The 22,832-nt window shown below is 48.4% G+C and overlaps 1 protein-coding gene across 1 annotated transcript; it reads left to right on the top strand.

Moving 5' to 3' along the window:
* Window positions 1-4,466: 4,466 nt before the first annotated feature.
* CLIC4 (CLIC family member 4) lies at window positions 4,467-22,092 on the top strand. Its single transcript, XM_015883625.3, has 6 exons — window positions 4,467-4,631; window positions 12,368-12,477; window positions 15,675-15,800; window positions 16,348-16,454; window positions 17,239-17,420; window positions 17,943-22,092. The coding sequence occupies exons 1-6, from the start codon at window positions 4,560-4,562 to the stop codon at window positions 18,105-18,107; spliced, it is 762 nt and encodes a 253-aa protein (XP_015739111.1). The 5' UTR covers window positions 4,467-4,559; the 3' UTR covers window positions 18,108-22,092.
* The last annotated feature ends 740 nt before the right edge of the window (window positions 22,093-22,832 follow it).

Below are 22,832 nucleotides of genomic sequence, written 5' to 3'. Positions count from 1 at the left end.
TTAATTGTAATAGACATCACATCATCCAGAGTCACACTGATGGTGAGATGTTTACCACTCAGTCTCGGTTTAAGCTCATATCTCTGTACCTCGCCCCTGTAGCCACGATGCTGCAGCTCACAAGGTGACCGTGTAGGACGCCTCAAACAGCATCACAGCATCCCCAGGCTGTGAATCACGCAGTCCTTTTTGTTCTGGATCTGCTAATACTGTGTGTTTACATGTTAGTCAAGGCAGCCCTCCTGCAGTGACAGGTGAATGGGTTTGTGGCACTGACTTAATGCAACAGTTCTCACTACGCAGGAAAAAAAGAATGATCAAGCTTAATTAGATTGTAATAATTCAGATAACAGTCAGTCCACGGGAGTGAACGTAAGGATGGAATGAGTCACTGACAACTTGATATCTCTGCTTCTTAGTAAAGAATGATGTGTTTGTTGTGTCAACGCACAGGAAACAATAGCAGGTGTGTGCAATAACTTAAAGTCCATAGGAGCTCACTGTAGGACTGAACTTTTCCACTTGTGTGGCTCTGGGAGATTTGCATGGAGCACTTGCTATGCTTTGCCATAGAAGTTCTGCACTCTAAGGGAATTGGATTCGTGTTCAGGGCAGAGTCTGCTCTCCTGCTGTGTAAAATGCACGGGGATCTGAAAGACCTTAATCTGTATTTGGGTTCCATTTCCAGGCAGGGATGTTGCAGGAGGACATTGCTCACCCCCAAACTTGTGCTGGGGATTGTTTACCTGTGCAGCTTTGGGAGAAGAGGGGGGAAAAAGAAAGAAATGGGGTGTTGAACAACATCCACAGATACATCTGTTAACTGGGTGGGAGCTGGATGTGAAGGGCTCAGAGTCCATGCAGGGCAATGCTTTGGCAGTGCCACCACTTCCTGAGCACTGATGTGGAAGAGTTACCTTTGTCACTGCTGTGATATGAGACAAAACTGAGGCTCTGCTTATTAAAATCCCTGCATGTTCTCATGTACCGACGCAGGGGGACCATCACAAAACACAACTCAGCTCTTTCTTATTTCTTTTTAATCCGTTACAAGCACGCAAATGACTCTTTCCATTATTTATGCTCTGGGAGTACAGGATGCTGTTCTCACAGGCTCTGCTTTCAGCTTCAGCTCTGCTCTCTGGCTCAGGAAAAGCACCCTGGGGAAAGGTGGCTGTATGGAGCCGGGCATGGCGGTGTGATTCCCCCCCTGCATCCATCCATGCAAAGTATTCACCAGCAGCAGGGCAGGATTAGCAGGATAATGGCAGGCAGATGGCGTGGACCTTCCCTACACAGCAGGGCTTTGCCACTCTACCAAGGAGCCCCAAATCTGCTGCCTCCCAGGTGAGCACCAACCCCAATGGATGAGGGGCAGATGGGGAGGATTTGGGATTGTCATCTCAAAATGCACATTGCTGTTATGGTGTCATTTGAATTTCAGGGTCCCATTGCTGTCACCTGGAATGAACTTGGAGGATCCTGAGGTGGAAGTGCCTCAATGTGAGGCTCCAAGTGGCCGTTGTTATCACAACCTCACAGCATTGCTACAGAAAAGCCACCAGGCTTAAAGAGGTGATGATTACAATTGCAAAACTAAATACCTGTTGCTCACAACGACCAGAATTTCAGCCCAAGCAGGCAGAGCGTGTGCTGCAGGCAGCTGTGGGTAGTTAGGAGAGCTCTGCCTGCAGGATCGCTGCTCACCCCATCCCTGTGGCTTTGCGTTCACACTCAGCTCTGTGCCTGCAGTGTGGGGCTGTGGGGTGTTGGGGGGGGTGGAGCAATTCCTGCTGTTGCGTTGAGAGCTGCAGATGTTGCTGCAGTACAAATATGGTTTATAAGCCCTGGTAGCACTGTGTGACCTTTGCTTCTCGTCACCAAATGCATTTCCTTTTCTTTTCTCGAGGCCTTTGGAAAAATCTGGCTCCTTCTACGGTGACTCAGAGAGGAGGAAATGCGATCCATGCTCCGTGTGCCACCCCCAGGACAGAGCAGTGCTGACACCACGGCAGCCAGAGAAGCCCAAAGAAGTTCTGAGAGGGTCAGGGCTGTTCCCTCCAGGTCTGCGGGTGGAGGAGATATGGAGGTCTCAGGTCAGCATCCAACAGAGCCCAGCCCCATCCTCCCAACCCCCCACCATACAGACCCTGATCAGATCCCCTCTCAGCCTTCTCTTCTCTGCTGTGAGGATGGATTATCCCGTGTCTACAAAGACTTTGTGACTTTGTATAGACTGAGGGTTTGGTGCTGGGTTCCCAGGAGGAAACAGAGGTGGACCATAGAGCCGTTCCCCTTCCCCAGTGCTTCAGTGGCACTGAAGGGAGCGAGGTGGGAGCTCTGCTGTAACCCAGTGCGGGGACCCAACGCAGTGCAGACAATACGTGCTTTGTCCACTTCTGTTCTCTCAGTGCCATGAGTGCAAACACTGAACGCAGGACGCGTTAATTACCATCCAGCTCCCCGGGGTCAGGCCCATATGCCAACAACCAGAGCAAAGCATGGGAAGCACCGAGATCGTTAAGCGACGCTGAGCTGCAATTACTTCTTAATGAACGCTTCCTAGGAACAAGCAGCCCTTCGCCCTTTGTGCCCAGAGCTGCACTAACAGTGGGGCTGTGCAATAGAGGGGAGAGCAAGAAATGATGGGGTGGAGCCCATTCAGCACGCAGTGATGCTGTGAGCTGTTGGCATCGCATTCACAGCGTTGGCTTTGGGCACACGATGCTGCGTCCTCAGCTGCTCACTGTGTGTGCCTGCAGTTGGTGCTGCAATTTGGCATTCACCCCTTTAAAGAATGAGCTGCCTGAGGACAGCTGGCTGAGTGCTGCAGCAAACCGCCAACTGTCTGACACACAGACAGACAGACAGACAGACGGCTGCTCGCCTCCACGTGGATGGGGTGAGCATGGAGCAAGTGCTGCTGGAGCAACAAAGCATTGCAACCTGGTGCTGGGGGATGACTGCAGCCCCACATCTCTCTGTGTATCCATGCAGGAGGTGAGGGGAGCTGGTGCCTCTATGGGGCTCTGCATGTTGCCTGCAGCTTGGCCCAGGATCTTGAATAGCTCTGGGTGAGAGCTCTGTGTTGTGTTTTTCACTGTGGTTTCTGCCCTTCTTTTAATAGGTGCCCGTGGGCAGGTTCCTCATACAGCCTCACCCACCCCTGCCCTGTTGTGCCCACGCCAGCCTCGTGCTTGCAGGCCTCATTTAAAGCCCTTCCTTTCTTCCCAGAGCCATGGTGGGGGTGTGGGGGGTTGTTAAGCTGCTGCCCCACGCTCACACACAGCGCTGTGGGTACAACATCCACCTCCTCCTCTTTCCAAAGCTCTTGGAAAACACGGGATGGAAAACCTCTGTGTAAAGGCCACAGTGCTGAGAGGTGAAACAATGGCACGCTGTGCTGCTGCCAGGCCAGGGGGGAAAAATAAAGCAGCATGAAATAACAGGGAGGGAGCGACCTGCTGCTCAGTGCGGAGGTGGTGGTTGGTGGTGGGAGGCCGGCATTGCTTTGTTCCGGCTCCGGGGCTTTGTGCAAACAGTTCTTAACGCGTCACTTTGCTTTTCTACCTCGTTTCTTGCAGCTGGGAGAGGTGGGAGCCGCCGCTGTTTGTTTCCTAAAGCTCGTTCAGATGAATTGAGAGCGAGAATTGAAGAAACGAACCGGTACGTAGCCAGCAATTAAAGAACTAAGAAACAAACGGCAACGTTTCGAACCGCTCCGAAACCGGAGGTGTGTTTGAATGGAGAGGAGGAGGGGCTCGGGACAGCAGGAAATTGTCATCTGAAAGTCAAATAAGCCAAGAGACGTTGAGCAGCGGGCAGGGCCGATCCACCCCCCTTAATCCCCCCCATCCCCGCTGTGCTGAAGGCGGCCTTTGTGGCACAGCTCTGCCATTAATTGCAGGCGGAGGTTTCCCGGTAGGGCCGGGCGCTGTTTGGTTACGGTGTCACCTCCACCCCGTGAGTCACAGCGGCTCCTTGGACTCCATAAAACAAACAGGGAAACCTCCCTCGGAGCCGGAATATTCAATTCTCGATGCTCTATTCCGAGCTAAACACCATTTCATTCCATTCCACCTCCACCCAAAATCTGCGCATTTTCTGCCCCTTATTCCTCAGCCCTTGGCCTGAATAACTCAAAGACACAAACTCAAAGGCACAAACTAGGCTGCAGCTCAGCTCAGCTGCCTGAATAACTCAAAGGCACAAACTCAAAGGCACAAACTCAAAGTCAATCTAGGCTGCAGCTCAGCCCAGCTCCCCCCCCCATCACAGCGCCCGTTCAGGGCCACGCGGTGCGCGCTCCCGCCGGCGCGCCCCGAGCTCTTTAGCCCCGCCCACCTCCACCTTAGCCCCGCCCACTTAACGCTACCATCTCGTTAAGCCCCGCCCCCTTTCTATGACCACCTCCAATCAGACCACGCCTCTCCGTTCTGGCTCCGCCCCCATTCCCGGCGCGGGCCGCAGTCGCGCGGGGCGGGCGAGGCGAACGGCGGAGCTTCGGAACCGGCGTCGGTACCGGCGGGTTGAGGCGAGAAGCGGCGGTTACAGCCAGCATGGCGCTGTCCGTGCCGGTCAACGGGCTGAAGGAAGGCGATAAAGAACCCGTCATCGAGCTGTTCGTTAAGGTACGCTCCGTTCGCCTTTCGGGGCTCTCCGGTTGTCGGTTCACCCCGTTGGGTTCGTCCCGGTACCGTTTACGGTTCTGTCGGTTCTGTGTTGTGCGGCCCGGAGCTGCGGGGCGGCGGCGGGTGACGCCCGTGGCGGCCGCGCACAAAGGGCCGGGAGGGGCGGGGCGAGGCGGGCGGCTCGTCGGTCCCATCGGAACCCAACGGAACCCAACGGAACCCAACGGAACCCATCGGTCCGATCAGCCCCATCCGAACCCATCGGTCCCTATCGGTATCAGAAGTACCGGAGGTTAAACGGCTACATGCGTTCTCGTTGCTCTCGGAGCTGCTTTTGAATAGAGCCGCTCGAACAAAGCGTTTTTATGCGTTAAACTTTACCAACGGTGACTCCGTTTGTTCGGTGTCACCGCCCCCGAACACCGGGACGTGCAGCCCCGCAATGGGGCTCGGTGGGATGGAGCTGTGCCGAACCATCGGCAGGTCGGGTGTTGCCCTTTTGGTGCTGTATAAGAGGTGTTTTATGTATGAAAATAAGCAAAAATGGCTTTGTAGGCAAAAATACACACGTTGGTGTCTATGGAAGGGAAAAAGCAAGGAGTTTCTGTCACTCTTTGCATGTAACTTTAGCATGTAGGAAGCCTTTCTGCAGCTCTACCTGCCTGCAGGACACGGTTCAGGTTAGGAGGCATTTGGGGCTTGTTGGCCCTTCGTGCTCTTCAGGTACGGGTTGTTTCCCTGGAAGATCCTGCAAAGGAAAAGCATCTCCACCCCAAAGCCACCCCAAAGCCGGCGCTGGGCGTTGCTCCCTGTCCCACACTGCATTGATGCTTATGGGACTAGTGGGTTGCTCCATGCAAATACAAGCAGCAAATGAAAGCCACTCGTAGCGCCTTCCTTGAGGAGCTCTGAGTTTTGGCTTCGTGTCTTTCTATCAATGGGAAGCTCGGCGTCTGTGTTTGTTTCACAGCTTTGTGTTGTTCCAGTCTGGCAGAGCCTGGAGTTGCTGAGTGAGTGTTAGAATGGGTTTGTTTCGGGCCCCCCCCCCTGCATTGCACAGCACATGGGCTTTGGGTTCTGCCCCAGTGCTGTCAGCCTGCAGCTGTTCCTATGGGGCAGCAGGACTTTGGGATCAAGGGAGAAATCAGTGCCAAGTGTGTGTGGATGAAGGGCAGCAACTGCGTGTCCTGAGCATGGAGAGAGGGGGTTGTAATGGTTAAAGCTGGGGAAGCAGGACTGTAGAACAAGGGGAGCTGCTTTGGGGGATGGATGTTGTTAACCCAGTGGGGTCAGTGCACCCTGAGTCTGTTGTAAGGGGTATTTGCATGGGCTGTGATGGAGGATGTGAAGAAGAAGGGGATGGACATAATGATGTGTTCCTTGGGGCTCCCAATGGGTGACTTGAGGAGCTGTGCCTGCAGCCCCCTTTTAAACAAGGCGCAAATGCATTTCAAGTCTTTCCTTTGAGAGCTGGTAGGGGATGGGTTTCATTTCCTTTCCTCTTGTGTGTGCATGTATTATTAATGGGGAGGCCCGGTGGCATCGCAGAGCAGTGAAGACCACATTGCCACGAGCTCAGGCCTTGTGGTTTGAATCTAATGCACCCAGGCCACTTAGAGTTGCAATTTAGGAGATCAAATGTGGATTTTCACTGTAAATAAGAAACGTGCCCGACTGCTTTGGTCAAACAGGACCCACTCATGTGTGGAAACCACAGGACGGAGCCTGTGTACAAAGGAGGTGGGGATGGGAGCTGCCCGCAGCGCGGCCTTTGGCATCCCAGAGGGCAGGGAGGGATCAGGGCAGGTAATAGCAAGGTGACAGCAGGTGTGTGAGAAGGGAAACCCAACCAACAGGAAGTCTGTGGGCTGCTGTCTGCTAACAGGAGGCACTGGGATGCTGTAGGTGTAGGGGATGGCTGGGGAATATCCCATCTTCACAGCGCAGCCTGGCAATTAATGAGGTGTTAATGGGTATCTGGCAGCTTCCTGTGGGGTGTCATTGGGAAAGTGGGCTCCTGCTTTGAGAACCAGGTCGTTTCTGTGTGTTGCTCTGCAGAGAGCAGCTGTGAGTTCACATTTAATCAGTATCCTTTAATAAATGGGAATTGGGCAGGTGGGCTCTTTGTGCTATGGGATGTTGGGCTGTTCATACGGCAGGAGGGGGATGCACAGCAACTTGTGCTTTGTGTGAATCAGAGCTTATTGATGGGAGGCACAGCAAAGCTGGAGGCACAGCAAAGCTGGAGGCACAGCATCGCTTCCCAGCACTGCTCCTGTCAGGGGCAGGCGCTGCTTGATAATCCTGTTAGGTGAGGCTCTTCCCTATGCACCTTTTGGAGGTTTTAATGTAACACTTGAGAACATCTCAGCCTGCACGGTGAGGGTTTTGCTGTTCTATGAGCACAAGAGCTGTTGGGGATCCCTGTGAACCCATGTGTGGTGGCTATTTGGGTATGTCCTCTGCTGGACTGCAAGCTTTTCCTCTTTTATACAATGCAAAGCAATGGGAAGTGGGCCTGGAAAGCAATTATCCCTCCAAGGATGATGTGGAGGAGCAGTGATTTATTGGTCAGGATCTGCTGGTGGTGGGTCTTGAAGGAGTCACAGCCATAGAGGTGTTGTATGGGCTGCAGTGCCATAGTGAGGGATGAATCTCCTCATCTGTCCCAAGGGGGAATCCTCTTAAAAGAGCTGCCCTGTCGGGAGGTCAGGATGGCTGATGGCTGAGAGGTGAGGGATGGATGTGTAGGAGGTGTGTAACGTGGTAATCCCTCATGGGCACAGCCTGGTGTGGTGGGGGGCTGTAGGTGGCCATATGAGCACAGTGGGTCTGCAGCTCTCTTTTACCACCAGCACTCACCAGTTTGTTGTCGTCTCCGGGATCCCAGCCAGAGTTCATTGGACTTTCAGCTAAACAGCAATGTGTGCTCCGGTGGACTTTGCACTCAGGGGGTTGCAAGCACAAACTTCAATGCACACCATTAAAAAGATGAGATCCAGGAGCTCCATTGCTCCCCAGTGTTGCATTCTGCTCCTTTATCCTGTGCAATGCCACAACACGAGGCCTGCACTGTTCTACACCAACACTTAATAGCTAAAACACCCTTAAACAGAACCGCTTTGTGTCCCATAGGAGCTGAAATAGGACCTTGACGTCAAGGGCTGTAAATTCTTTACTTGGCGTGTTGTCCTTTAAAAGATAATGGTTAATTTCTTTCAGCTCGTTTGGATTTCTTATTTTCTTGTTTTTTCCTCCGACTCGGTCTGATTTTCAGGGCCCTGAATGCCGTGTTTGTTTATGCAGAAGTTAAAAGCATAAGCTAAGCTGCTATTAATTACAGCCCTCTTTGTGTGCCCGAGTTCTCCAGGAGTTCAGCCTGATTCCTCGTATTGTTGGCCAGACAAAGGGCAAGGAGAGGAAATGACTGCGTTCAGTGCACTGAATGTCCATATTAGGTATAAACTAAATATAGGAGTGTAATCCAGGAGTGAAGTCATATCTGTGTATTTTCATGGCAAGAGCTAAACGAGATCACTCAGTGCTACTGGATCGGCTTCAGAGCTTGTTGGCTCTGTTAAAGAATGACTCTTTTGGCCAGACTTTGGGCTGTGCTTTGGAAGGCTGCTATTTTTAAGTGAAGGAAACGGGGTGGTGGTGGTTTTGTCTAAAAATAAAGCAAAAAAAGAAAGCAACGGGGCTGTTGCTTTAGTCCTTCAAAGCACTGTTTGAGCTGCCCCCGTTGTGCCACGCTGTGCTGGATCCTAATGAGGCAGAGTGTCCTGAAGGATGAAGCTCTGCTTTGCATGCAAAGAGATCCCGGTGCTAAGGGATGTGGGATGCACTCAGGGCTGGCACAGCAACAGCAAGCAAACCTTGATGCTTTAGCAGCCCCACAATCCAAATTCCAACCCATTTCAGCCTGGGATGGTGTTTTGATCTTGCTTTGAGTGGCCGCTTAGCAGGGGGTGCAGGTTCAGAACTGCAGCTCTGCTTCAGTGAGTTGGGAGAATTTGAGCAATGTTTTCATTTCTAGGCAGTTCTTTCACAGCTGTGGCTGGTTTCTCTCTGGTTGGTTTTGAGCTGTATTGCTGCTTTCACACGTTGGAACTCCCAGGTGATGGATTTACTATAGACAGACCCATAATACTGAATAGTCAGCAGCCCAATTGGCAGTTTCCTACTTAATAATATTGCGAGAATGTGTCATAGCAGATTGCCCTGTGTTTGGCCACATTTATCTTATCTGGGTTTGTTACAACCTTTTGTTAAAGGCATTGCCTTGGTGTATAAGGGGTGGAAATGGTGAGGTTGCTTATTTTTCCTACCTCAGGTCAGGAGGAAGTCACATATGGGCTATCAATAATAACCCCAACTTGCTGTATTAGTTGTATTAGCTGCCCAGATCTGCTCATGGTTTGGATAGGAATGACATCACAAGGCTAAATACATCTCCATCCTGAAATGGGCTCTGCTGTGTGAGCTGGATGCATGGCCCAGCAATGGAAGGGCTGTTTGGATGGGCTGATAAACGTTTTCTTTCCCATTTTAAGGAGCTCCATTTGTTCATTCATTGATCCTGAAGTGCTGGTTGGGTTTGTGTGGATGTTGGCTGATGTGGGAGTTGGTGATGAATCAAGGGAAGATTATGCAGCTCACCCCAGAGCCAGCAGTGCTAAGGCTGCTGTTACCCTGGGTGGGGTGGGTGACGATCATCATATGGAACCCACAAGTTAATCATCACAGGCAGGTTTGTATTGGTTTGTATCCATGTATGAGCGCAGCTAAGCTGATGGAGCATTAGCAAGCTCGAAGCTCCCATATGAAGGTTGAAGAGAGGGGTTGTGCTCATCAATATGGCTCATATAGGGATCACTTGTGCTGTCCCACTGCTCTGCCCCAGGTGGTGCCCGCCCACCCCTCCTCCTGCACATCTTATCTACAAGCCTTGCCCTGCAAGCAGCACGGAATTCTGTTTATCCAGCTTGGCGAGATAAAAGCCAGAGCTGAGCTGGAAGGATTGAGGCTGATACTGCTGGGCTGTTGTGTGTATTAGGTGGGGAACGTCGGACCGCTCCTGTCTGCGTTTCCACCCCTGGGCTTGGAGCTGCTGTGTGTTCTTTCACTTGGATCACTTTGTTAGTTCCCCGTCCAGCGTTTCCTTTTCAAACCCTGCTCCGTATGGGATGATTTGCTTATTATTTTGGATGAGCTCACTGCTCATGAAACATGCAGGAGCGATGGTTATCTGCTCTTTGGGGCCATGGGCATGCACCGTGCTGCTTTCTCACGTCGTCTTCCCAGCAGAGTGTTTTTTTTAGTTAAAGCTAAGATACAGCTTGCTGAGTTCAAGCCTTTCTCTTCTATTATTATTATTATTATTAGTCTGTTTGCTTGAATTTCCACCTATTGCAGTGGAGGAAATGGCTCTGAAGCGGCTCTTGCAAAGACATTGACCAACCCATCTCCCTGCATAAGTCTATGTGTGACCCGAGGAGCAATGCAGCAATGCACAGTGCTGCTCCCAGTGACACAGCACGGAGGTCTGAGCAGCAGCAGGAAGATGGGAACGGGCCTCTTGGGCAAGCACTTACAAAGCAGAATCCCTTGCCTCAAGAGCATTGAAGCCAGAAGTTTCTTGGCGTTCTGACCGCATTCCTTTTCCAGTATGTGCTCAGAATAACTTGGGACTTTTTGGAGCAGAAATGGGACAACCCTATGAATGCAGATAGAAAAGCCTTTCTGAAAGCCATGGTTCTGTGCTGTGCCATAAAGTCCCAACTACTTTTTGTTCCCAAAGCAGTTTTGCATTGGGTTCCATGTGGCCCAACATTTGTAGCACCGCTCCTTGAGGTGGAGAGTGCTTCATTTCAGCTGCGATCCTTCAGTCCTCCCCTGGAAATGATATAACTCCATGGTGAAAAAGAAGATGTGAGTGCAGGTGAGATGAGCCCTCAGCAGCTTGTGTCCTGTTAGTTAGCTTTGCTGGCTGGCTTTGGTGTCAGGAGTGCTGAATTAAAGATGAGTGAGCAGAGCTCTGTGTCCTTAAGGGTGGATTCATGGGCTGAGCCCAGCATTGTGCTTGGTCACCCTTGAAGGCTGAGATCAATTCTGTACTACAGAATCATTTCTGCTCCTATATATATATGTATTACTATATATATATACACATAGGGTGTATATATATATAGGTATGTTACTTAGGGTGGGATGGTGGGAAGCAGGAACACATGCTGCTCATGGTGCAGCAGCTCCCATCCTTACAGTGGCCGTATGCACGACAGAAAGCTGTGTGTTGAGCTGAGCACCCAGGCTTGGCTGCTCTTTGCAGTGTATTCAAAGCAAAAAGCAAGCACAAAACCCAGCGACTTTCCTTCTTCAAAGGTTCATTAGTGGAACTGGGAAAGGTTTGAATTCAAATGGCTTGTGTGTTGTCCACAGCAAAGCACGAATTGAGGGCGGCAGAAATCAGTTTGAATCCTCCTGGTGCCTGCAGGAAGGCATCTGAATTGTTTTAAAGGTAAAAGAGGCACTTGGGCTGAAAAAGCTTCTTTTCTTCCCTGCCCTTTGGAAGTGCTGCTGCTCAGCTCTGTCACTTGCACAGTCTGACTGTGCTCTCCCCAATGGGGCCCCACTCAGTGGCCAGGAACTGGCAGAGAGCTGGAGAAACAGCAGATCCTTTGGTGAGTGCCCAGACCTTACTCTGCTTTTGTTTGAATGGATCCCCACCGGTCAGAGCCCAGGCTTTGCATTCAGCCCTTCCAGTCGTCTGCCCCACATCTCACATCATTTCTTATTGCAGTGTCAGAGGAGGACAGTCAGTGTGTCCTATAGTACGGTCTCATACCAGCAGCAATGGAGGAATCAACATGTACCCAAAGACCAGGTTGATTGAAGTCACCTTGGAAGTGTTCTGTAATAATACACAAAACCCTGTAGCTTTTTAATATACAGCAGCCTCAACTCCCAAAGCAGAGCTCAGACTTTACACCAGGACTCAAGGTTTCCACTGTCTGCTTCTATCCCACTCAGATTTTCCAGCTCAGCTCTACACACTGCACTGTCAGAGCTGTGATGGGATGTGTGCCATGGCCGGCTGCCCTGGGGTTGCTCACTGCTGTTATACAATAACCTTTCTTGTGGCAGCACTTGTTGATAAGTTTCCTATTAGAAGAAATGTCTTTGGAATAAAAGCAGCAAAGTTGCAGCGTGCACAGCTCTGTTCTTCGTCGTAACACCCGTTTGGTACAGCCAAGGTTTGGAGCTGCTGCTTGCAGTTGGCTCGCTGCAGTGCCATGCAGTGAGATGAGCAATGGACTGGAAGATGGCTGTAATTAATTGCTGTGCCTCGGGGAAGGCGAAGGAATCAATCCAACAAACAACATTGGAAAAGTGCTTTTGAACGTGTGGCTGCTCGGGGTGAATTGCTCTGCAGTTTGAGGTGTATCTGCTACCAAAACAACGTGATCCAAGGGGAAAACACACAGAAATAAAATAACACAGAGGCCCAGTGTGTGAAGTGTGCTGTGTGCTCTGAGGGTGCCTACCAATGTGTGTTGTATGGGGATACCTCTGGGTGCTCTGTTCGGTGCATTGGGTGCATCCTGCAGCCTGCTCTGCTCTATGGGAGAGTTAACGATGTGCAGGCAGTGATGCCCATGGTTTGCTGCAGTGTCTGTTTCTGCATGAAGAGCTTTGAGCACCTTCTAACAGCTGTGATCTGCTCTCTCCTGCAGGCTGGAAGCGACGGGGAAAGCATAGGAAACTGCCCTTTCTCACAGAGGCTCTTCATGATCCTTTGGCTGAAGGGAGTGGTGTTCAGTGTCACAACAGTTGACCTGAAGAGGTAAGGAATGTTTGGTGCATCTCATGAGCCTGAGCGCAGTGCTGTGACAGACGTTTGCATGGGGCTTCTAAGTCTTGCATGGTTTTTCTGAAGCATAATATATATAATCTTTGGAAATACTAAGCGACAACCATGGTTTAAATGTTAGTAGTGTCTGTAATTATTATCATAGCACCATAGAATGGTTTTACCCCCCTGCTGTGTGCAGGGTCACCAACCAGCAGACCAGGCTGCCCAGAGCCACATCCAGCCTGGCCTTGAATGCCTGCAGGGATGGGGCACCCACAGCCTCCTTGGGCAACATGTTCCAGTGCGTCACCACCCTCTGGGTGAAAAACTTGCTCTGTTCTTCACCTGCAGAACCAATCAGTAACGTGGGGTCTCTGCAAGCAGAGCATTGAGGGTTGCAATTTTGATCCAATAGCCAACAGATGCTGGAGAACTGTCACAAATAATAACATGCAGCCACTCTTCTCTTTAAGGATATTAAGGTGAGGTTGGTTATCATGCACTGAGAATGTAGGAGTGGCTGCTTGTCACCTGAGCTGTGACTTCTGTCCTTGTGGAAGGAAAAACTGAATGGGAGAGATGGGAACGGAGCAATCTCAGTTTGCTGAGGCTGGGTGTATGTTATTAGTCAGTCATGCCCCATTCAGCAGAGGTCTGCTTCTCTCTGGTGGGATCAGTGTTTGCACAGCCCCAGTGTGACGTCAGTTGGCTGAACTCTCTGGAGAGGAGAAACTGCTTGTGCACACAGAGCTTATTTTTGGAGCCAATAGAAATGCTGCATTCTCCAAAGAGCAGAGTGTCAAATGTGTGCATCCTGCTGGACTCGCTTTATTCTTTTAATCTGGTTTTGGAGGGGCTGATTTGGTTTGCTTTCACTTCAAGAAATAAAACATCCTCCACCCTCCCCCTCCGTTCTGACTCTGACAATGCTGGTTTTCAATGACCAGTATTACCTAATTCTCTGCCATAAGTCTGAGGCAGACCACTCCAACAGAGGGTCATGAAAAAAAAGCAGCTTTTGTCCATTGTTTGCAGCTTTAAGATGCTCTTTGGCCAACGTGGGGTGTTACTGCAGATGTAAGTCATGTCGCAGTGCTTTTTGCACCTGGATTTATTTTGCTAGCCAAAAGGCAGCATTTCCTTGCAGACCATGCTTCAGCCCCAGGGTGACTTGTGCTCAAGGGTAAAAGCAGCTTTGTCTGTGCAGCTCCAAAGGTCAGGGCTGGATGTATCAGCTCACAAGTTAACAGCTTGGGATGCTGGAAAAAATGAGTCTGGGTTCATTGACTTTGTGACATGTCTTTTTCCCTTCCATACTTGCACCGAGCATCACGCTGCACTCACAGGGAACATTTTGCAGCCCTCAGTTCTCCTCTGAGGACACAACACGGGCATATGGGCAAACAAAGTGGGAAGCACAGCTCTGTCGAAGAAATAACGCGTTTCTTCCCTCTGTGTGGTCAGACAGAGCCTTTATTCTTTCCCTTCACAGAAGCAGCATTTCATCTGATTTGTGCTGCTGACGAGCGGAGTTACAGTACATAAATCAGCCCGAGAGCATTGTTGGGCTTGTAGCAGCACTCAGGGCCGGGCTGCCTTCAGTTGGGTTTCGAAATCCTATTTTAAACATCTCCATTGTGTCATTTTTAGTTGGCAGGTGAAGATTAAATAAATGTTAACTCAGCCCAGGGCTGAGTGCACCTTCAGCAGCGTGAAATGCTGCTTAGGAACTGGTGTCAGTGTTGGGTTTGTTTCCTGCTGGTGTTTCCTTCACGTTGCTCTTTGGGCTCTCATTTCAGTGCTGCCATCGTTGTAAATCACACAGTGGAGTGGACATGGATGTGCATCACTTGGGAGCTGGACCAAGTGACCCTTAAGGGTCCCTTCTGACTCAGACAAGATTCTGTGTCATATTTGGGGCTCAGGCTGTTAACCTCAGGTTAACAAAGATACACATGGTCCAAGTGGAGTGGCAATAGGGGTTCATGATGTATCAACCCTTGAGATATGTGCACTGATCCTTTAGGAAGGAGTGTGGGAAGTGAGGCTTTGGTTGGTTTGTTGGATTAGGCTGTTTGAGAAGTTAAAAACCTCTTTGTTGTAGTGTTGCTGTAATTCTGGTGGTCCTCCTGTGCTGGTTTTTAACACGATGTCCCCTTTGAGGAATGTTATCTAGGCAAAATACAGAACTGGAAGCGAGCCACAATGGCTTCCTGTAATTGTTGTGGGTTGCAGAGCTGTATTTCAATGAAGTGTTCAGCTAAAGTTAATGCTTTCACCAATGGCAGACCTTAAACCCTAAAAGGAAGAGGGCAGTGACAATTCATCCTTCGTGGAAGCTTAAAAATTGACTGAAAATGGTTAATTTCTTGCACGAACGTCTGACTTCTGCCACCTGGCTGAAAGCAGGGGATTTAATGGTCTTAAGAATGAAAATCCTTATTCAGTTTTTACACGTCCAGCCAAGTGCTCAGCCCTGCCCTAAGTAAGTACTGTGTGGCACCGTGTCCCATTGCTGTTTCCTTGTAGTGGGCAGGAGGGGAAAACTGTGGCATTGGGACCTTAATCTTGTAAGAGAAGCTGCATTTCCAGAGCAGACCTGTCACTGTGCTGCTTAACAGTGTCTGAGTGCTGCCCCCCAAAGCTCTGCTTTCTCATGCTGGCCGTGTTTGTTCACATTACCAACCTGCTTCCCTGCACAGCATGGCCAGGAGCCTTTCCAGCCCCACTACAGGAGGGAGAAGCCAATTCCTTATGGAGCAGAGAGCCTTAGCTTGGCTTCAGGTTTGGTTATTTGCAGAGGAGCTCTGTGCAGAGTGGGGGGGATTATCTCTGCCTGCAGATTACGCTATATATAAACTCTGTAGTCCAGATCTTGGAAAAGAGAAAGCATGTTGGGGGTGTAGAGCTGTGGATCTCCCTGTCCCAGCCGTGCTGTCCAATGTTGTACCATAATAAACCCCATCCAGAAGGTAGGAAGGAAGTGGCTGTTCTTAAGCACTTGAATTGTTGGTAAGAGAACATTAATGGACATATGAGGCTGTTTTCCCATAGAAAACTGGTAATATGCTTTCTGAGCTGCCAAAGAAATTGGGGAACCTCCAGCAGTGCTTTTGGGATTGTAGCATTGTAGGTGGGGTGGTGGATGTGCTGAGCTTATTTCTGAATCCCTTTGTATTTCACCCTAGAAAACCAGCAGACCTTCAAAATTTGGCTCCAGGCACCCACCCACCCTTTATAACTTATAATGGTGAAGTGAAAACGGATGTGAACAAGATTGAAGAGTTCCTGGAAGAAGTTTTGGCTCCACCAAAGTAAGTGTTCAAATGAGAATGTGTCACCTTCAATTAGGTGGGGTGTCCTTAGAGGGATTCCCTGCGCTAATTAGGAACTCCTTTGGCAGCCATAAATGGAAGATGGGGCTTTGGGAATAGTTTGGAGTTCTTTTACTCTGTAAGCAGATGGATTGTGGATGATCACACGGAATTGATGATTACAAAATGCAAATTGGAAGTAATTCTCTAACATCCAGCTCATTATATCAGACATGACGGCGAGTCCCGGGGATAAGAGCGTTGAGTATTTGGAAGTGATGGCTGAAAATATCGAGCACTTCTTGAGATAATTAGATTACACAGCACAAGCGTGTGAAATGTGGGCTCTAAACTACAGCCATGGGGCAGTGGCAAAGTGCAGACACTGCCTTAATGTGGCAAGGCCTTCCTCTTCTGTTCAAAGATCTGGGGCCTGTGATTTCTTTGCCCCTTTGCTCTACTCTGCTGTGTCACAGCTCTGCTGAAGGAGCCGTTTCCTATGAGTTGATTCCTGCTGACCATCATCATTTTGCTTTTTGCTTTCTAGATACCTGAAACTTTCTCCAAAGCACCCGGAGTCCTACACTGCTGGAATGGATATTTTTGCCAAATTTTCTGCATTTATCAAAAATTCCAGGCCGGAGGCTAATGAAGGTAAGTCCCTGCAGTCAGTACTGTGCACACACTGCAGTGTTTTCTCAGCATTAATTACAACCCATGCAATCTTTCCATTGCATTGAGTTGAAAAACAGCTGCTATGGAAGACAAGAAGGAAACAGTGGCTTTAACACGGAGGTATTCCAGCGTTCTGTTCTGCCCTGGCAATAAATGGGTGTGTTCTGGGCTGTGTGTGTATGGCAGGCTGGCACAATAGCTGTGTGCTTTCTCCTGCTGAGAAATGCCTTTTGTTTCTATGGGTTCTGCTGCCCTCTGCTGCTGGATGTTCAGAACCTCCACAGCTGCTTGCTCAGTCCTGCCTTGCAGCTGAGCATGTGACATTAAAGAGATTACGTTTAAATGAATAGCTTAGCTTAATGCTAATTACTTTAAGCCAGTTAGGAAAAGTCTTAAGGAACTGACATAAGCCACTTTTTAAACCAAAAATAAACACTCTTAGAGCAATTTTAAAGTGCTGCAAGCTCATGTGTAAACCAACTTCTAGATAACATGCGTCTGTGTGATATTTAAAGGGATTCCAGTTGTGTCTCAGTGTTCCAAGTCACCACAAGTGAATTCCAAGCCAACACCAGCAGTGTTGTTGCTACAGAAGCTGTGCAAGGACTGGCAGTGCTGCACTGTGCCTCCTGTTCTGGGGAGCACAGTGATGTGGATTTTGTATTTCACATCTGGTGTTGCTGTTGAAAGGATTAATTTGCTTTGAAACTTGCTTGCTGGAGTTCATTTTTCTTGTTCTTGTTCTGAACTCCTTCCTCTCCAGGCTTAGAACGTGGCCTCTTGAAAACCCTCCAGAAATTGGATGAGTACCTGAACTCTCCTCTTCCCGATGAGATAGATGAGAACAGCATGGAGGATATCACAGTTTCTACCCGCAAGTTTTTGGATGGCAATGAGATGACACTAGCAGACTGCAACCTGCTGCCCAAACTACACATTGTGAAGGTAAATGGCCTGCAGGGTGTTACATGAGGGGATGACACAGTCTATGGCATGTTGGAGTTTAGCTCCTTCCAAGCATGTGTAGGATCCCACCTAAATTTAAGGGTGATATTAGCAGAAAAGTATGGTAGTATAGGATATGGTGGTATATGTGGCAGTATAGGGAGCTCGATGTATGGGGGGAGTATAGAAAACTGAAAGGGAGGTAGCACAGTAAGTGCAGGGGAGGAGGTGGACCTGCATAAGCTTGGCTTGGTCTCTTCTCACTGCTTCCAGTGACCTCTGTACGTTTTGTACTGCAGATGGAGCCACAGATTAAGCTTCTGCCTGGCTGCAGGAGTGTTTGCTTTGTGAGGACAGAATTAAAGCCGGCGTGAGGCAGTGTGGTGTCGGGTCTGGGCATATCCCAGAGGGACGGGTTCTGCAGAACATGCGTGTGTTGGAAGGGCAACAGAGTGAGAGAATGAGGAGGGATGGAGAAGCGCTTCATGTGTGTCAGTCTGTGATCTAATCCTTCTATTCCAGGTGGTGGCCAAAAAATATCGCAACTTTGAGATCCCCAAAGAAATGACGGGGATTTGGAGATACCTGACCAATGCTTACAGCAGGGATGAGTTCACCAATACCTGTCCTGGAGACAAAGAAATTGAAATAGCTTACAGTGATGTAGCCAAGAGACTTACTAAGTAAACAGCACTTGCAAAAAAGAGACGACTTCTTGCGTATTCCGTAACAATGCTTCTAACAGACTGCTCTTTTCATATAAGATAGCAATGTTTTTGTTTCGTTTTGGTTTGTTTTTTTGCATGAACTCGCAGTTTATTCCAAGTTATGGTGGATAGACCAGGTACAGTAATTCCCTAAAGTTTGCAGACTTAATTATGGGCTTGTTTTTCCTTACCTCTTTTTCATGGCAAGTCATATTATTAATGCAGTTATGTTACCATTGTGGGGCGTTGGGTTCTTCAATATGAAGAGTTCTCTTGCCCCCATTCCTTTTCTTTGCAAACATTTGGTCCCCATCTACAAATTGGTGTGGGATATACCTGTCTTTCTGTATGGTACAAGGAATATTTATGTATTTTGGAATTTATTGCTCATCCAGAAGTTCTATAACAGTTGTCATATGTGCAACGCATCGAGCTGTACCTGTGGTCTATCCTGTTTTCATATAGAAGGGAACTTAGTCTCCAGAAAAAGCCATTTGAGAACTATTTGGCAATGCTTTTAAAATAGATATATATATATAGATATATAAATACACATATATATTATAATTCTCTTGGATTTGAAATCACAGTAATGGTTGAGAATGGACTCACACGTGAAACTTGGATTTGAACGACCTCGAACATCAGGGAGTTTAAATCCAGGTTTGTGCACTACAGCCAGGAGCTCACGGTGCAGAGGTAACATTTAGTTGTGTCTCCAAGAACGTGGTGAGATCAAACAACAGCACAGCAACTGACAGCTTACTCTTACCCCAAATTCTGAGTTGCAGCAAATGAATTCCTGTCAGGATGCCCTTTAACATCACGAAACCAAATGAATTGGATGCTTGCCATCTGTTCACCTTAAGCATTTCAAGTGGCTTTTTTTTTTTGGTAGTTAAGAGCCTTTATTTTGTATAGGTCTTTCTGGTGATATTTACTTACAAATCTTTGCTGTCCTAAGCGAAAACGTGTGAACGTTAGCGACGAGTAGCTGCTGTACGTGGTGGATAGCAGTGCAATGATGGGCGATGCAAAACTGAACGCTGAGAGCCCTTGGAGTTGGAGCCTCTCTGGGAACTTTTGTAAGCTGTTTGACTTTATGTTTGTCCTAAAGAAAGCTGAAGTGACCTTTTAAAGATAACACTTGCCTTAAACTATAGCGTTCCCTTTTCTTTTTTGAACCTGAAAGGATATCTGTTAGTTACTCCTGTCAAGAAAGGGTGCGTGGGATCCAGCCCTGTGTGCTGCATTTATCTGATCTGCTTTCTGTGCATCTGGATTGCAGCTTTGCATGATCACAATCGTTGCACTACTATGCATGACCTTTTTACTGCAACACTGAGGAATAGCACTGCAGGTTTATTTTTTTTAAGAACCAATTTTTAAGTATTTCTAAAGTGGGGAAAATGGTTTCCTTGTTTCAGACGAATGATTTTTGGTGCACAGAATAAACAGCTCAGTCATTTTTTAAGAGATCACCATAAACGACTCCAAAGAACACTAGACTTCTATGCCTATCTTTTTTTGTAAAGCTACTTTTGTATTGAACTGGTTTCAGAAGTGCTATTCCTGCTCGGTTGTGCTTGGAATATTTGGCATTCTGCAATAACACGAAGGCGCTCACATAAACACTTTTATACACTATGATTTTTGGTAAGCCCGACTTTTCTAAGCGTCCTGCTTTTGCTACTTTACGTACCCGTGACGTTAGCTTGATGTAGAAGAGGTAAAGTAAGAGATGTGCGTTTGTACACGTGGCTTGTGGTGCCTTGTCCTGCCTTCCTAGAGCTAGAACTGCAATGCAAAGGCGATTGGCAGTCCTGTTACACGTCCTTCTAAGGAAACCATAGATACACTTAGACCTTACTGTGACTTATTACAGGAGTGTTCAGGCACTGAAACAAAACCCTGCAGAGCAACCTGGTTAGGAAGAATTAATTGTTGCCCTTTATTAGTTATTGTGTTCTGATGTCATGTTCTCACCCTGACTGAAGTTTCTCAGCCATAACGATCCTCTGTGTAGGGGTTCAGCCTCTGCTGCAATGACAGGGATGACTTCTTTTGTCAGATAACAGCACTTGTGTTGACGCAGGGTTTGAAAAGGTTGTTGTGGTGCTCCTCGTTTGTACGGTTAACCCTTCAAAACAGAGAATAGGAAGGGATGTCATCAGTTTGTTCCATTCTGAGCTCCCCTTTTAAAGCCCCCATCGGCTCTTGGAGCTGTCTGAGGCTCTAAGAGCACGTTGGCTGCTGCACTTAGCACGCCTGCATGCATGTCAGCATGGAGCAGCTTTGTGCAGCTTCTCCTGTGCGTGCTGCCTGCATATCAATGCACGCAAATGCCAAACCTGCTCAAGCAGCAGCAGGCGTGCTGTCTCGTAATGATAATATATTCTCCCTGCTTTCCAGGCAATCTTCAGACCATTGTAATACACCGTATTCAGCACAAAGTATTATAATGATGCCGTCTGAACGCTTGTAAACAAAGCTGAGGCTCTTGCTGTAACGAATGTATGTTTTCTATCCGCACAACGCAGTGCTGAGCGTTGGAGCCTTTCTCTTAGGGGCATAACTCAAGCAAGCGCCAGGTTGGTAATTCCAAAGGTGGTGATGTGTGACAGCTGTCCTCTTGGCTTCCTATGGCACAGCTGGGGCAGAAGTTGGCCATCCCTTGTGGCTTCAGCAGGACTCAATGGGGCTCAGCACTGCTCTCCCCCCAGGTGAGCTCTCCATGCATCGCCGGGGTGGTGCGAAGCCTTCGCGTCTGGTGTGGGCAGAGCGCTTTCATCTGGCCCCAATCAGCAGCCTGACATTAATTAAAGAAAAAAAAAATAATAATAATAATAAAAAAAAGCCCTTTCATAACTATGTAAATTCTTGACTTCTGTCAACTTGTTTACAATCTGATCTTTGAATGCATTTTTAATTTCATCAAACAGCAATTAATCTAGCCCTGTTTAAATTTAAAATGATGCTCCTAGCCCCTTCTGAAGCAGTTACCCTTTCAAGTAGGCATTCCAGTTTGCAGGCTGGCTGCATGTATTAGCACGCTGAGCAACTTGTTCTAATCCCAAGCTGAAACATTGCATTTCCATTATAACAGGTGACTTCTGTTCCCTGAACTGAAAAACCCAGCTGGTTTTGTGTGGGAGAGCAGATGAGAGTATAGGCATGATTTTCTTTCTGGGTTGGTTTTTAACTTGTTAACAAAGCTTTCCTTCTCCAAGAGATTCCCCTACACGTACCCAGCTGCGGGTTGACCAAGAGCCATGGGAACTTCTGGAACATTCCACACTGTCCTGCCCGTCTGCTGCTCTGTGTCAATGGCCCTTATGGATGGGAGCAGCCACAGCTCTCCTACGTTTGCATTTTCCCATCAAATCAGTGGGGTTTGTTTTATTCCCCTGTGCCGGGCATGCCTGGACCGATGGAGAGCTGCGTGTCGTTCCATGATAAGAGGGGAGATGTAATCGAGTTTTTATGCTAAAGTAGCAAATTAGCATTTCATATCAAAGGAGCTCAGACATGAATAAATGGAAGATGCCTGCGCCAAACCCGCTGATGCCTATCTCGATGGAGAACAAAAAGTGGCAAAGTGCAGTCAACATATTTTTTTTCCACCCTTTGCCACTCAGAGCGCGATCTGAATGCATCCCATTAACCTTTCTCTTCAGAAGAAAGCTTTATCCAGAGTGAAAAACCCTTAATCTGCCTCAGAACCCGTGCCACAAACTTATGCTGTGTTCGCACACAGGGAAGGGGGGGATTGGAGCAGGATGGGTTATGGAGACTCCCAGTGCAGGTATGGGGAATGGGAGCGTTGTTTGCAGAACTGCTTGAAAGAGTTGATCCGATCTGTTGTCGTTTGCTTCTGTCTTTCACCCTCTGGAACATCTTTGACAGATATCCCAGTGTACTGCTGGCAGCTATTGTTAAAAATAAAAGTATATTTTCACTACCAAGCAGATGCTTCTGTTGTCATTGAGGGCTTCTCGTTGAAGTTGACAAGTTGGGAAGGGAAAGGTTTGTGCCTGCCCTCCATTTTCCACATTCTTATGGGGAAACTCATAAGAATTTAAACTTTGAGTATCTCGTTGCTGTCCTGAATACCACATTTTCCAATTTAAACTGGAAGAGAATGGGTGACCATGACAATTTTAATGTGTTTTCAGTATTGTTTCCAACTTTATTGCTCCCAAGTCGCCATCTCAGGAGCTGAATTTGTGTCTACATAAATCACAGACTGTGACTTTCAGTGCTCTTAGCCCATGTTTCACCCTGGCTCCTTGCTGCCTTGTGCCTGTAGGTATATCTGAGCTGGTTGTGGTCAGCACTGGGTGCCCCTGTTTGGGTGTAGGTGGGTTTGTGGTCTTGGAGCAGAGACCACCAGCCAGTGGTGGAACTTGAGATGGGGTGAGATGATGCTCCCTTGTCTTGTGAGTGTCTGAGGTTCATTCAAGGCTGATTTTTCCCTTTTGAAAGGAAATGTGTGGAATCCAGATGACATCCCCAGAGCCCATGGTCTGTGATGCCATCATCTTGAGTGAGAGCTTGTGCAGGTAAGCAAGGCACACGAAAGAGTAGGAGAAGGAGCCATTAAACCCTTGGTGGGATTCCATCCCTGTATCACTGTATGTACAGATGTGCTGACCATGGGGGCTGTGATCAGGGTTTTGCAGTGAGATCTGCAGTCACTTGGAGT

Source organism: Coturnix japonica, chromosome 17, assembly GCF_054131305.1.
Source record: "Coturnix japonica strain WE chromosome 17, WE-NBRP24, whole genome shotgun sequence".
In the NCBI taxonomy this organism is placed as follows: Eukaryota; Metazoa; Chordata; class Aves; order Galliformes; family Phasianidae; genus Coturnix; species Coturnix japonica.
This window is presented reverse-complemented; position numbering and strand designations above follow the sequence as displayed.

Bases quoted from the DNA above. Each gene is read 5' to 3' on its own strand.
- CLIC4 (XM_015883625.3), top strand. From the start codon at position 4,560: ATGGCGCTGTCCGTGCCGGTCAACGGGCTGAAGGAAGGCGATAAAGAA. The intron at 12,478-15,674 runs GTAAGGAATGTT...ATTTCACCCTAG, and splicing joins ACAACAGTTGACCTGAAGAG to AAAACCAGCAGACCTTCAAA. The intron at 16,455-17,238 runs GTAAGTCCCTGC...CTTCCTCTCCAG, and splicing joins CAGGCCGGAGGCTAATGAAG to GCTTAGAACGTGGCCTCTTG.